The sequence below is a fragment of the Electrona antarctica genome, assembly GCF_951216825.1.
Source record: "Electrona antarctica genome assembly, chromosome: 12".
NCBI lineage: Eukaryota > Metazoa > Chordata > Actinopteri > Myctophiformes > Myctophidae > Electrona > Electrona antarctica.
Genome location: NC_136793.1, coordinates 49,338,618 through 49,354,161, shown reverse-complemented (window position 1 = coordinate 49,354,161; position 15,544 = coordinate 49,338,618). Strand labels below are relative to the sequence as shown.

Genomic DNA, 15,544 nt, shown 5'->3' with positions numbered 1-15,544 from the left:
TGACAGCATGGGTTTTGTATCAATCTGTCATCATCGGGGAGAATAGTTTGACTCCCCAAGCAATTTAAAGCCGACATCAATACTGTTTCCATTAATTAATTAATGCTTTCTAATTCTATTGGTGACAAGAATGCAATTAAAACCTGGGGTGCTGCAGACACCTAGCCTATTATGATAGACAAAAATGTTCAAATCTAAACCTTGTTTTCTCGTTTTTTTCTCTCTCAAATTTCAATTCTCTCTCTCAGAACTTCATTAATGCTTTCAAAGTGGTAAATATATATGTTTTATTCTATTGGTGACAAGAATACAATTAAAACCTGGGATGCTGCAGTCAAGTGATGATAGACTAATGCTTAAATCTAATCCTTGTTTTGTCCTTTACTCCTTTACCTTTACTCTGTCATAACGACACAGACTGATGAATACCTGTCAGGCGTTAATTGCCCTCCACCCAAATCATCCAATTAGGGTATTGGTCTCACCTGGTGCCAGTATAAATACTTCAGGTCAGCATCTGGTCGATTTTTTTATTCATCTGCAGCCATGGTTGTATGGCTGCTTCTTTGTGTTGTGGCTTTCCAACTAGGGCCCTTGCAAGGTGAGCCAGGTACTTCCACCCATTGTAATCAGCATTGTAGTCATTGTTCTGTTCTAAGAGTAAGTTCCACCTGGAGATAAAGTACCTCATCAGTTGGAACATTGCACCATTAAAATTAATTAAAAAATGACATTTAAATGCTAGAGATGGGATAATAATCGTATAGTTTATTGTCATTTTTTTTTAAAAAGCTGCTCACACTAATATTGTGGCGATTTAAATGTATCGTGAATTGTCCTCCATCATACATTGGGATGAATTAGCTTTTTTAAAGCAGCAAATTCAATAAAATAGTGCATTTTATGCTATTTTATGCTACACAAATTTATTTTTGGCAAACATTCCCCCTGGAGTAGGGATGCTGGGGGTTCAAGTGGTTAACAAAAGTGACATTTTTGCACAATAATTGTGACATGTAACTATGATATTGTCCAATACCTAATATGTGCTTGTACATGAATTTGTTTCAGCTGGACGGCCTCCAGTGAAGTGCGGCCTGGGGTTTATGCTGTGCAATGATGGCTCAGAATGTGTCCTCTACAACCATGTGTGTGACGGAGAAAGTGACTGCAGGGATGGATCGGATGAGGTGGATTGTGCAGAGACATGTACTGCAGGTACCGTTTGTGTCTCAATGATGTGTACAGTGGTCCCCAAACTTGACAGTTCGAGACCCAAATGATAAACTTGCATGGGTGTCTCTGTCCTGGGACCCAAAAAGGGCCCTTAAAATGCCAAACCGCACCAATGCAACTAGTTGCAACTCCTTGCAACAAAACAGTTTTTTGGCATTGACATCACTGTGCATTGCATTGCATACAGTGTATTAGCATGAGTGCTAGTTTTCAACACCTGTTTTAAGGCTGTCCATGTGGTGCACCAATGCAACGCCTTGCAACTGCCAACTGCCATTGGGGATAATGGTTGCGAGTAGTTGCATGTTGCAAAGAGCTGTGACTACTTTCATTGGTGCCAATACAAGAAAATGTTTCCTTGTGTTAATATTTTTAAATGTATATTAATTGTATGTAGGAAATATAGAAAAACCACTCGCAGGTGACTCATACAAATGGATCTGTGACCCCAAAATGGGTCCCTGCCCATTGATTGCAAAACACTGATCTAGTGCATGGTTCAATCCACTGCTGGATGATTTAGTATGTCCTATGTTTTATGGCTGGTTCAACTGCTTGCTGCTTGGAATACTAGTACACCTATACCACCAAAGTTTACATGTATAATCACAGAAGGGATACTTTGTATTAAATTTGTTAAACTGTGTGATTGACAATCTGTCCTGGTTATCCAGGGTTATTAAAACATGGAATTTGGGGTACCTGGTTCAAGGTTGTGCAGCCAACTTGGCCAAGCACCACTAACCCAATTAACATGCTCAATGAGATTAATGATGAGAGCAGCACAAATCTGACTTCATGTCTCGCCCTTCTCTGCCCCAGTTTCCTGTCTCTATTCTACATAAAAAAGGGAAAACAAACTGCCAATAACGCATCATTTTTGAATACTGCCTCAAATGTTTGGTCAAAACTACGGTGCATAATATTCAACGTACAAAATGTCTCATTCTGTGGTTTTTGAGAATGAGATGTGAGGGATTCCAATGTGATAAAGTTGAAGTGTTCCGAAATGTCAGTCAAATGTCGTTATCCAGGAGGAAGCACCCCAGCTGCAGATGCATGAAATTTATTTTACAAAGAGGAAATGACACGCGTTCCCTTCCTAATGTCAACCTCATAGGCCCGTGTTCGGTTGGCCCTTTGACCTTTTTCTTTTTGTTATAAACATAGAATATGAGCCGGAAGTTATTTTTCTGCTCCTTGCATGTTTAGCAACTTCTGAACACACAGTGAAACCGGAAGCACTGTAGTATGTACTTTATGGGCATTTTCCTTTTTTTTGCTATTTAGGAAAATGCCATCTTTTTGTTTTTTAAACTACACGCATACATTTCTCCATCCAAAAGGCCAGTTCCAGTGTTCCCATGGGAAGAAGTGCATTGACCAGAAGCAGGTGTGCGATGGCCAGTTCCAGTGTCAGGACCGCTCTGATGAGATGAGCTGTGTGAGGCGCCCAGAGGACTGTACTCACCAGTGTGACAACAACAGACGCTGTTTCTCAGACAAGCTCCTCTGTGATGGAGAGAACGACTGTGAAGACGGCAGTGACGAGGCCAACTGTGGTGGGTTTTAATAATCTGTTGATGGGGTTTAAGGGTTTAAGGAGTCATTCACCCAAAAAAATTAATTGTTTTTGGTAAATGGTGCATTTATATAGTGCTTTCATCTGAATTCACCCATTCACACACATTCATACACCTATGGCGGGTGAAACCATGCAAGACACCAATCTGCAAATCAGGAGCAATTGGTGCACAGACCCGGATTTGTATCCGACCCTGGGTCAACATGCAGGGCCCTGTCTCTCTAGGCTTAAAGGAGTAGTTCACCCAACTATTTTCTCTCCATTACATACCCCATGAAGTTTCATTCATACAGTAAGCAGATAATTTGATGACTGGCGGAGTCTAAGAGTCTCCTATTGACTGACGAGCCGGTCATCAAAATGATTGGCTTAGGAATGTGGCAGTGGCTGGTAGAGTGGCCGGATGGGAAACCGCGAGGTTCCCAGTTCGATCCCGGACTCCCCCAGAGTTGGTGTCGAAGTGTCCTTGAGCATAACCCTAACCTAATGGGAGCAGCGCATGTCCGACCGTTGTTTCCGCATGTCTGTCCGTTGGTGTATTGGCTCATCAGACACAGATCTAACTACTTTAACTGGCATAAGCTGCTAGATCCTACAAATATGTCTATCAAATCTGAAAACGGTGCTTCTCCCCTTCTTGCTCACCGTAGTTATTATTTAACTTACTGTATCCATCACCCACACTGCACAAAATTACACTGTCATCAAATCCTTCATATGAATAACAATAGTCCCTCTCACTTATCCATGGCTCTTGGATCGGGATTAAAGAAGAAAAGAAGAAAGATGAAGCCATCACCGCAGGACCTTCCCCTTTCACCTCCAGTTCCAGTCGGCCCAATACGCCGTCGAGTACCATCAATTGTAAACTGGGCTCCAAACTCTGCACGGACCTGACGGAGTGTGTCCATTACAGCCATGTGTGTGACGGAGAAGCAGACTGCAAAGATGGTTCAGATGAGGAAGGGTGCTTGACATCATGTGAAACTGGTAAATGGTGATGGTGTACGGGGACTGGTCATGTCTGGTGATGGTTGATAAATAAACCTGCACACTCATCTGCTCCAACGTTTAGCGCTAAGGCTCTTCATTTGGTCAAAGTTGACCAGATGAAGAGCCACTTCATAAGTGGTATAAAACAAGTGCAACCCACAAAAGGACCAATTTTATTGGACTATACTATACTACTATACTAATATAATGATGCACACAAACACCAAAATTAGTGGACACAGACCGTATTACTGTGATCAATACAATTTGAATCTTCAGCATTCATTGGGCATTAATGTGACTTTGCTGTCCTCTAGTGAATTTGAATGGTCACTGCAATTGCTGTCTTCTCATAAAAGTGTTTTGAAGACTTTTATTCTCCTAAGGCTGTGTGTGATTCTCAGGCCAGTTCCAGTGCGCGCACGGGAAGAGCTGCATCGACCAGAGGCAGGTGTGTGACGGCGTGTCGCAGTGCCAGGACCGCTCTGATGAGCTGAGCTGTACGAAGCGTTTGGAGGGCTGTTCTCATCAGTGTGACGAAGGCAGTCGATGCCTGCCTGACAACCTTCTCTGTGACGGAGAAAATGACTGTACAGATGGCAGTGATGAGGCCAACTGCGGTAAGTTGTCATAGAGGAGCATGTGTTCTCTGCTGACTTCTTTCCTATACTTTTGAGTATTTGGAACCCACTTTTTTTAAGTGGTTCGTTATTATAATAATATTCCTGTGAAGATGTACCTGCCGCACCTACCTTCACCATATCCAACGAGGGCTGTGGTGCAAGTGAGTTTAAGTGCTCCAGTGGCCAGTGTGTGTCAGCCAGCCTGCACTGTGATGGCCATCCCGACTGCAAGGATCGTTCTGACGAGGAGACCTGCACCAAGCTGCCTGTCTGCAACAGTAAACAGCGCTGTCACATGAGCAAGGAGTGTCTAATAGCTGAATGGTATTGTGATGGAGACCAGGATTGCAAAGACGGTTCTGATGAGAAGGTACAGTAGGTGTAAAAAAAAAAAGCAAACTTAAGTTTTTATTTCGTTTTATGCAGTTGATCTGTAAAATATGTTTTTTCCCCCCCCTGACTGTTCTACAACAGTTTTCATTGTTGGTAAAGATATTAGTATTGTAATGTATTAGTGTTCATATTTTGGTGTTGGCTTTTCGACAGAGGACTCACAAATATTCCAAGCCGGCAGGGAATTGAACATGAAATTCCATTCATGTAGTTTTAATCTGTACACTATAAATGGATGCCACTTGAACAGCCGTTATATTGGAGAATCTATTATGAATCTATTACTCCTCCAGGACTGTCCTGTGACTCCCCTGACTTGTGGAGACTTCCAGTGGTCCTGTGCCTCCAAGACAAAGTGTGTTCCCATAGCCTGGAAATGTGACGGCATCCAAGACTGTGATGACGCCAGTGACGAGACGCAGTGTGAGTCATGCTTGTAATGTACATATGGAATAGAAATCGGGAAAACATGACTTGACAAATGAGGAAGAAAACAAAACCCCCAAGCAGTTTGGGAAATAAATACAAAAATGTAATCAAAGTGGCAACATGACTACTAAAGAAACATCTCTTCAAATTATTGATTCAATAATATCATATCATGTCCGCAGACCACCAGTGGTCCTTGAGGGGGTTCCAGGTGGTCCTCAGCGAAATGATGGAGGATAACCAAATGGACCCTTGCAGATCTTGACTTTAACTCTTAACAGTGTAAAATGGAACCAAATGCACCCTTGCTCACCCAGCAGTCTGCCGCCACCCAGGAGGCGGATGCGTGCAAAGGGCGAGGTCACTCATCGCCCTCAGGGCGTCTTACTGGTAACTATGGCGTTGACCCCATGCAGGTAGAATGGCAGCATGCAGTCCTTACCAGTTCCAGTGCGGCAGTCTGGAGTGTTTGGATGTGGCCCTGGTGTGCAACACTGAGAACGACTGTGCCGACGGCTCTGATGAGGGAGGGGACTGTGTGACCAGGTGTCTGGACCAGGACACTGCCCGCTGTTCTCAGACCTGCTACAGTACACCACAAGGCCTGGTGAGACTCCAGAATCAGAATATGTACTAGAATAGATACTGTAGGTCTGTCCCCACAATGTGTGTAATGTTTCTACTCTGCTCTGATACTGTACAAAGCAAAGCAAAGTTCTTTGTTTACCCAGGGAAGTGGACTAAGCTCGAGATGCTTGTTTACAGCCACACCCTGCTCATAGAACATTTCATGGTAGGGGTTCAATGCCTTGCTCAAGGGCACTTCAGCGGTGGTAATTCTAATGTGCGGGGATTCGAACTGGCGACCTTCCGGTATCAAGACCGCTCCGCAAACCGTTCGGCCACCGCTGCCCCATGGCACATGATTGATCTGTGCCATGCAGAGGTGTGCATTCATGGTCATGTGGCTTCATATACATGTTTGATATGTGCCATGCAGAGGTGTGGATGTGAAGCTGGCTTCAGGCTCCTGGAGGACGGACTGACCTGCGTTGACATTGACGAGTGTGAAGGACGGAGCCCAGGAATGTGCAGTCACATGTGCATCAACACACCAGGTTCATACCAGTGTCGGTGCCACCCGGGCTATGTCATGGAGGTGGACGGACGTCACTGCAAAATCACGGGTAAAAAATTACGGGGGAAATGTTTTATCATGATTGTCTGTAATATTTTTTCTTTCTTTGCACTATTTTGTAACCCATTTTTCACCCGGTGCCAATTGCCTAATGCTTAGTCACCAACAAATGGCACAGCTGTTCAGAAATGACATCTTGCTCAACACACAGGATACAAACATGTATTTTTCCCTTTGTCTCAACATTCCAGAATAAGTCAGAGGAACATTGTTCTGTGAGAAAGTAGTTTGTGTTTGTGTTCAACTCGTGGCACACGATGTGGCTAAAAATGAGAACACTGGTTTTATATCCTATGGATTGTTTTCAGTAAATGTTGGTGTCCATTTTTGAGGACAACACAAATCACCATTGAGTTGTAGTCATTGGTTCGTTAGACCAGTCATTAGTCCTACAACCCATCTCAAACGCTCACCCTAACCTCCCACGGGGCAGCACACCTAACCTTAACCCTCTCCCAACCCTTAATGCACCCCTCACCAACTTTAATCCGGTCATTTTAACGCACCCGCCACCAACCTTAATCCGTGTGCCTGGTTGACTACAACTTGGGTCTCTTCATCCCTATCCTCTCCAGGTGAGCCTTTCTTGCTGTCCTCAGTCCAGACGGGCCTCTTCCTCTATGGATTACACAGTGGCAGTCTGGATGTGCTGCAAACTACTGCGAAGAAACCCATACTCTCTGTGGACTATGACTGGAGGGAGCGGAAGGCCTTCTGGGTCAGTATGGACTCGGAGGGTATCGGGTGGTCCTCGTTGGACCACAAGACCATGGGCACGCTCATCAGAGGTTTGTGCAACAATTTGTGCTGCATTGATAGTCGGGACTTAAACTGACTTTTTATTCTCTTTAGAATTGAGAGCAATACATTACACACTACACAGGGTTGTGAATGGAAAACTATACATGTCATAAACATGCATAAAAGTGAAACCGTCCCCCACAAGTACAATATCCCCTAACCTTATATTCCTGCCGTGCAATATTTGTCTCTTATGAACGGTGACGGTGATTATATTGTTTTATAAGTGGGATTTTAGGGTTTTAGTACTATAGTGGCATTCTTTTAAATAGGAAATCTGGAGAAGTCTGGAAAGCCAGTGTTACGAAATGTCGTTCGTTTATGCATTTTATGTATCGGTTGAATGACAAAGATATCTATCTATAACTAACACTATGCCAAGCAGCCATTTTCAGCAGGTACATATTGTTCAAAGACTCATTGTGCATCCAGTAACTGCTTTTTGTTCCGTCAATGACTGCTGTTGCGTTCCATCATCATGGCACAGTGTCTTGACCACTAACCCACTTGGCTCTTCCTTGTCATTCCATATAGGTGTCAGGGCTGATTCTGTAGCTGTGGATTGGCTGGGCAGAAACCTGTACTGGATTGACGGAGTCCGTAGTGAGATTCTGGCTATCAGATTGACCACAGCCACAAACAAAGCTCTGCAGCAGTACTGCGTTATCCTGGACGAAGACTTGGAACAGCCTCGCTCACTGGCCCTGCTGCCACAGAAGGGGTTGGTATAATATGGTGTTACAGGGTTTCTGCTTGATATTTGGAAGAGAGCACATACTCTGGCAGTGGGATATAAATGTGTTCAAATTTTGTATGAGGAGATAATTGGATCTTTTGTTTTTCTTTCGGCCCTATAGGTTAATGTTCTGGACAGAGATTGGGAATGAGGTGAAGATTGAGCGTGCGGGGATGGATGGATCAGAGAGACGGGCAGTGGTCACCACAAGTCTTGGCTGGCCATGTGGCGTGGCTGTCGACGCCCTGTCGGATCGGGTCTACTGGACGGACGAGAGGTTCGGGTCAATAGGATCGGCTACATTGGATGGCGAGGACATCCAGGTACAAGCAAATCCGTTGTCCTTGTCTTGGAGTATATTATTCTTTTTACTGAACGGTGCGTTCGAAATGTAAGTATTTGCTCGGTTTACAGATTTCCATGACAATGCTACAGTATCATTCGTAGTGGCGTTTCTTCTAATCTTTGAACCTGGTGTCCCTATTTTTGGCATGTAATTATCTGTGGAACAGAAAATGTATTTCTTCAACTCCTACATTCCAAGTGCTTATCAGGGTGGGGGGGTCCACAGCCTGAAAAGGTTGAGAACCACTGACCTACAAGCTCACAGTGCATCGATGCGTTGTGGGTTTGTAGATCAGCTAGCTATTTTCTTACGACGCGTCCTATGCTGCTCACCCATTTTTTGCAAATAAAAATAAAAAGCAGAAATAAACCGTTAAACACAGAATGTCATGTAACATTCCCACTCATCAACAGATACTACAGATGAAGGAGATGACAAAGCCATTTTCTGTGTCGGTCTTCAATGACCAGCTGTACTGGTCCGATTACAAGAGGAGGAGCGTGCAGGTCGCCCACAAGATCACAGGCAAAAACCATCAGATCCTCTTCAAAAGACCCAGACAGCCTTTTGGCATTAAGGCAAGACAAATGTTGACTATTAACTTTATTTTGGACCATATAATAAAGCACAATTATTTATAATTTGAGGGAAATGGGATTTATTTTTTCATCTGGTCATTTTAACTTTGTCCCATAAAATGTAAGGCAACTGATAATGGACAACTTCAGATATTTACTCATCGATATCTAGACGTTAGACCAGATATGGAAATGGTCGTGGGTCCATAATATTTATGGGTCGCGAGTAAATATCCCCTTTATTTATTTCCCTCATTTTTAATTCAAAATATTTAAAAGAAGTCTCCCCAAAATAAAACATATCTCAAATTAAACAAATTCAGACATTTTTCAAAATGTTATAAATACCATAAATTCAAAAACTAGTGTTTAAGAAGTAGTGAAAATTGAGCTTGTAGACTACCGGTATGCTATTTTCACTAATTTGGGTCCCGGGCAAACGTCTAATTTCTCCTTTGGCCGTGAGCTAAAATGTTTGGGAACCACTGATTCTATTAATATGCATTCAACCTGTTTGGTTTGGTTTCAGGTCATTCACCCGTTGCTCCAGAGAGGTCCAGAGAACCCGTGTGGGAACATGCAGTGCTCTCACCTCTGCGTTTTGACGCCAGGCCTCCAGGCCGTGTGCAAGTGTCCCTCTGGACTCCTGTTGGCTGACGATGTGCGCACCTGCTCCGACATGCCGGTCAACTCTGCGTTCGTGCTACTGCTCTCTCCAGCCACTGTCACGCGGGTACAGTAGTGTCACAATGTTTGGTTTTATTTGAACCCATTTTACCATAAGAATGGAATACTGATAATTGTATTGTGAGCAGTGTACTGTACGTACGTACATTGGGGGTACAAATATGAGAGGTGTTTGGACTGTTGGGTGGATATCTGTCATTATGGAAATTGTGCAAAACGTTTCGTTAAGTACATTAATTCTATACTGTCATTTGAACTGCTCTTACCATTTGAACATGTGCTATTGTTATCTTTAACAAATTGACAAATACAGAAAATTAAGTTGAACTTTCTCTCAATTTGAAAAGCATTGTCTTCACAGATCGACCTGCAGGGCCTGCACACAGGAAGAGTAGAGCTGGACGGTTGGCCAGAGCATCTAGCCATGCAGTTGCCCGATGTCAACCATGCGTCCATTTTTGACTACAGCATGCGTGACCAAACCCTGTTTGTGACGGACCGTGGCACGACCTCGCTCGGCCTCTTCAAGCTTAAGATGGCCATGCTGACTCCCCGTGGCCAGCTGCTCAAACTCCTGGCAGACACGCTCACGGCCGTGGCCCTGGACTGGACGACCGGCAACGTCTACTGGAGTAGCGAGAAGCAGCCTCGGTTACACGTCACATCTGCTACCGGCGCACATACCGCCGTCCTCATCAAGGATGGTGTTGGCAGTCTTGAGTCGACAGCCGTTCATCCACCAAGTGGGTGGATTTGTTTCGTCAACAAGAAGGGCGCGCACGACGAGGGCTCCCTGGCTGCTACGGTAGAGTGCACTCACATGGACGGTGCTCAACGACGTGTGGTGTGGCGGGACGCCGTCTCACCCACATCCCTGGTCTTCTCCAATGAAGGGGAACAGATCTACTGGGCTGATAACGGTAAAGGAGTCTCTTCATTTGGGTGATGGCAGAGCCATGTAAGGAGAGTTGTGTCAACTCCGTTCACTTCATCGGGCCAGTCCAATTGCAGGACAAAGCCCTGAACTGGAAGTTTACGGAGTTTACTTGAGCATATGTCACTAATCGGGTTTACATGAACCATGTGATCGGTGCCGTTTTTGGCCCCTCATTGATGGAACTCTCCAATAGAAGGCTCTGGATGAGGGGGTGGAGGAGTTAACTTGTCATGTCATCATTGAAATTAAGATTCCTTTTTTCTCAGGCCCTGGTGTTATTAGTTCTGTCAAAGTTGATGGTTCCGGATACAAAGAGTTCAAGGCTGGCGATGGCCTGGCTGCCTTGGCTGTAAGTGATGACGTGCTGCTTTGGGTGACCAGTGGCGGTAAGGATAATATACTGTATGCATAGGAGTTCGATTTGAATTATGGGAACCATCATAACATGCTAATTGATGCCCTAATGTATTCAAAACATGGGATGAACCCAAGAGTCCCAGGCCTATAGTGGGGCTATGGCTAATACTATGCTCAAAATATTTTCTTTTACCTCAATATTAGGAGCCTGTGATCATTCTAAACGACTGACATTTAATAGCTTTTGTAGCTCTGTGCTGAAACCTTAACCCAAATTCTTAGACATCAATGACTGATATACTGTCACAGGCTGGGCACATGAAGTCCAGATCCACATTGGAGCCAGGCTGCTCCCATGTTGATTCCTCATTAACAATTATCCTCAACGATACGCTTCCTTTCAGATAAGACTAGGCTCTGGTTCAGAGATGAACCGCAGCAGAAGAACAAGATGTGGTTTGAGGTCGACAGAACAGCTGTGGTCAGCTTGAAGGCTTACAGCAAGGCTTCCCAAACAGGTATGTGAGGAGTCTGTCTACACGCAAGACCACTTGAAAGAAATTGTGTAGCATCAATGACGTTTGTTTGATGTACGTGGAGCATTACAAGATAATTCAGATATCTGAAATATGACCATATTATATGGTCAGTAAACGTCTTTTTAAATTGTAAAAATGTGCATTCAAATATCGTAGTGGTTGTCTGAACTGGCAGTGTGTTCCCATTCTAGCAGACTAACCTAACCCATTTGGCAACACACTAAGGCTTCTAATAAACACCAGGCCAGCAAATGATTGTCCTGAGTCGGAGACAAAAGCAGATAACGTGGAATTTGCTGATATCCTGTTATGTCTCACGCCATGTAGGTTCCAATCGGTGCTTGATAAACAATGGCAACTGCCACCATTTGTGCCTGGCCAACCCAGGTGGTCGGACATGCCAGTGTGCCCATGACCACATCTCCATGAATGGCACCCACTGTGCCCCACGGCAGAGCTGCCCGGCTGGTAGTAGGCTGTGTCTGGACGGTGTCTCATGTCGTCCTGCTGAAATGTTCTGTAACGGCCATGTAGATTGTCCAGACCGCTCGGATGAGAACTGTAAGTTATTGGGTAATCTCACAGAATAGGTGATATTTGAGTGGTGCAACCACTCCCTTATGGAGCTATGTGTGTGGGTGGCTGGGTAGCTGGCTGGCTGGGTGGGTGGGTATGAGCACGAAAACAACATGGTTGTTTTTCACCACCTGTGCACCGAACGCACACACGCACATATTAACTGTATATATGATGCTTTCGGGTGTGACAGTACAGTAGAGGGTACAGTAGAGGGACTGCCGCACGGTAACTGTCATTTCTCAACCATTTCGGACCCACACCCCTGGGGACCCCCACATGGTAACTGTCATTTCTCTACCGTTTCGGACGCGGGGCGGCTCGCCAGAACCGGGCCGGCACCCTGGGTGCGTTCCTGTGGGTCTGGAACTCGAGTTGCACCACTCGCTTCACACGGGTGTGATTTTCTTTTTTTATAGATAACAGCTGGATAAGGGTGAAAAGAATGCAAAGATATTATTACTAATGTACATGCATATATATTAAAATGAGATTTTTATTATATTGCCCAAATTATGATTCATTTACATAAAGGTGCACGTTCCTTGAATGAAAACTGCGATATACCCTCGTCTCCAGGTGTCCTTCAGAAACGGGGGTTAGTAGCCATGGCCGCTGTACCCTCCACTGAGCCTCGGAGCTCCCCTCCGTTTCCGTCCGAACCCCCCGTCCTTCACGGCCCCCCCACCACCACCAACTCCACCCTGAACATCAGCGTCCAGACCAAGCCGCTGGGAGCCCAGGAGTGCAGCCAGAGTCACTGCAACGGTCAAGGGCACTGCGTGGAGAGCGATGCCGGGGACACGAGCTGTGTGTGTTCTCTGGGCTACATTGGAGACTTCTGCCAGGACCACCTGCTGAAGACCATGCAGCGCCCCATCATCTACGGAACGGCGGGTGTGGTCACTGCGCTGGTGGTCGTCGCTGTCCTGTGTGCCATTTTTAAGAAGGGGAAGAACGGCAACATAAGGTTTTTGCTCCTTTTTGTATTTATTTAAAGGATCTTCTCATTCTGTTGACGGGCAACAATAATAAATATAGCTACAAGCAGCTATAAGACTGAAGACTAAAGAAGAATAAAGCTATACGCAATATACACAATTGGCTATATAAACATTGATGACTGAAATTATTTAGTCATCATAATAAATAAAAAAAAGTAATAAATAAGTGATGATAAGTGATATCATCATACATCATCATACATTTTGATTTTGATTTTTTTTCCAGGCTTCATGTGAGAAGCTTTAAAAAAAATCTGTACATGTGGACAGCCTTCAGAGGCTTTAAACTGAAGGGAGAACCTTTTTTTTTTAAGAACCTGAAGGAATGTTAGCTGGTTATTGTATTCCATATTGTACCTTTTAATATGTGATTCATATTAAAGGGGGTGTGATGTTTTGTTAAAGAAAGTTCTTACCATGGCATATGCATACATAAAGATATATTCTGATGGAGAACCCCTAAAGATAATCTATCACTTTTTTCACTTGTTTATCCTGTAGAAGTTCTTTCATTTGATAGAATTGGTATCCTGACCTTGAATTGTATTTTCTAGTTACTAAAGAGCTGGAGAGACTGAACAAACACTATAGTAATGATTACCATCAGAACATAGAGCTATTAACAGTTACACTTACTCCCTTTTACTTTTAGGATTTTATTTGGCTTATCTTTACACGAGGGGAAAACATTCTACACTTTCATTTTTGGTTAATTACCCAGAATGTGTTTCCCCCACAATGTAATTGTCTAAGATGCCATAGAAACTTCATGCTACTTTTCCCAGGAGAGCTAGCCCAGTGGTGAAGGAAACCAGTATGACCGACCTTGAAAATAAAGCTGAGGCTGCTGCGCTAACCACACGACATGCTCGTACCAGTGAAACAGACAAAGCAGAGGTAAGTCTGATATCAGTGGCGTGCACAGATAGACACTAGGGGGTGCCAGAGCACCCCCTGCCCTTTTGGCAATGTGCCCTTTTGAAAAAATAAATAAATAAATAACTTTTTTTTTCTTTTTTTGATTTTTCAAAAATAGCAGACCTACAAGCTCGTAGCGCGCCACTCGGTGGCGCGCTATGAGCTTGTAGATCTGCTATTTTTCAATAGCTAAAGCATAACATAATGCTAACACCAAAAGGGGTTCCCGCCCAAAATAGATTAAGGCAACCGGCCGGTTCCACGCGCTGCACAAGGTGCCCTTTTTTAACTTGAGCACCTGCCCCTCTAAATGTCTGTGCACGCCACTGTCTGATGTGCATTGTTGTTGGCGTGTACATCTGCTATTTTGGTGTGCACCGCCAAAAATGTATAAATTAAGCAGCAAACTATCCTTTCCACAAACTATTATAACTTCTACCACCCAGAAATGTTGTTTTACTGCTCCTCTGGGATGACTGTCTAGCCTTTTCTTCTCCTTTTGCAGGAAGCGGTGTCTTCTGTGGACTAAGGCAAATTGATGTGCTGCATGTTTTCATTAAATAAAACATGGTAGATTTTTCTTATGGTTGTCTGTGACGTTATTTTCAGTACGATGCACCCAGCAATTAGACCACCTACTGTGTATTAGGTTGAGTTTTAGATGAGACGATAAGAACGTGAATTCACTCTTCATTTGAATATACCACAAATTACTGAATGCTTTGCTTTCTCAATCATGCAATGATTCGTTTCGGTGGTTTACTGCTGGAATGTATTTTTTGTGGACTTGAGCTTTATGCCAAAATGTGTCTCATTTTGTCAGAGCATTCCCATCCTATTGACAATTTATGACAATAAATGTTCTAATCGTCTTCATGGGTGTAACATGAGAGGGAATCTTGTCTTGAGACTAGATGAGATGTTATGAATTTATCACTGCTGATAAATGTGTATATAGCCTAAGCCGTTTAGGATAAACTTGCTTGCCAACTTGATGCTTGTGATGTCAGAATTCTATCCAGGGACCTTTGTCCCGTGGCATGCCTTCTCTCCCCCATTATAGTTTGGTATTGTTCTTGCCTTAGTTCATGGGGGGGCAACTTTGACGATGGAGAGGGCCACTATATTGCCACACTCACTCCCTAGGGCCATATATTACTGTCATAGCAAAAATAGCCGATCTACAAGCTCAAAACGCGTCGTGCTGCGACGCGTTTTGAGCATGTAGATCGGCTATTTTTGCTATTTTTTTTAATTGGAATCCTGAAAATTAACATTTATGTAATTTCAAATGCCTGTAATTATACTTGTGTTGAGCAATGAGCTACTAATTTAGATGGAAGTAATTACAGTGGGCCATGTTTGCATGTTGTGGAATTGTACCAGCTGAAACCAACACTATCAGTATTCTGACATTAACCTGAGGGCCACATTAAGTGAAGGTGGGGGCCGCATGTGGCCCCCGGGCCGCCAGTTGCCCACCCCTGCCTTAGTTGGTGGTCGAGAGTGAAGAGAATGATGGGAAATAAGACTCTGGGAGTGACATGCAGCAAAGGTCCAGGGAATCGAACCCCGGACTCGCTGTCAGGCATCAGAACCTAAGTATGT

The 15,544-nt window shown here is 44.0% G+C and overlaps 1 protein-coding gene across 3 annotated transcripts; it reads left to right on the top strand.

The window, feature by feature from the left end:
* The first annotated feature begins 461 nt into the window (after positions 1-461).
* lrp13 (low-density lipoprotein receptor related-protein 13) lies at positions 462-14,516 on the top strand. 3 transcript variants are annotated; one of them, XM_079516393.1, is made up of 21 exons: positions 462-601; positions 1,072-1,218; positions 2,583-2,798; positions 3,593-3,811; positions 4,219-4,434; positions 4,548-4,807; positions 5,124-5,253; positions 5,676-5,866; positions 6,260-6,446; positions 7,033-7,245; positions 7,793-7,979; positions 8,116-8,317; positions 8,754-8,918; positions 9,448-9,651; positions 9,967-10,525; positions 10,809-10,928; positions 11,304-11,417; positions 11,766-11,999; positions 12,594-12,984; positions 13,804-13,915; positions 14,442-14,516. In XM_079516393.1, exons 1-21 carry the CDS (start codon positions 547-549, stop codon positions 14,463-14,465), a joined length of 4,146 nt encoding a protein of 1,381 aa, XP_079372519.1. In that variant the 5' UTR covers positions 462-546; the 3' UTR covers positions 14,466-14,516. The 3 variants fall into 3 exon arrangements, with proteins under 3 accessions (XP_079372519.1, XP_079372520.1, XP_079372518.1); XM_079516394.1 differs by having other exon boundaries at positions 482-610; positions 13,804-13,905; positions 14,441-14,516; XM_079516392.1 differs by having other exon boundaries at positions 482-610.
* Positions 14,517-15,544: the final 1,028 nt, after the last annotated feature.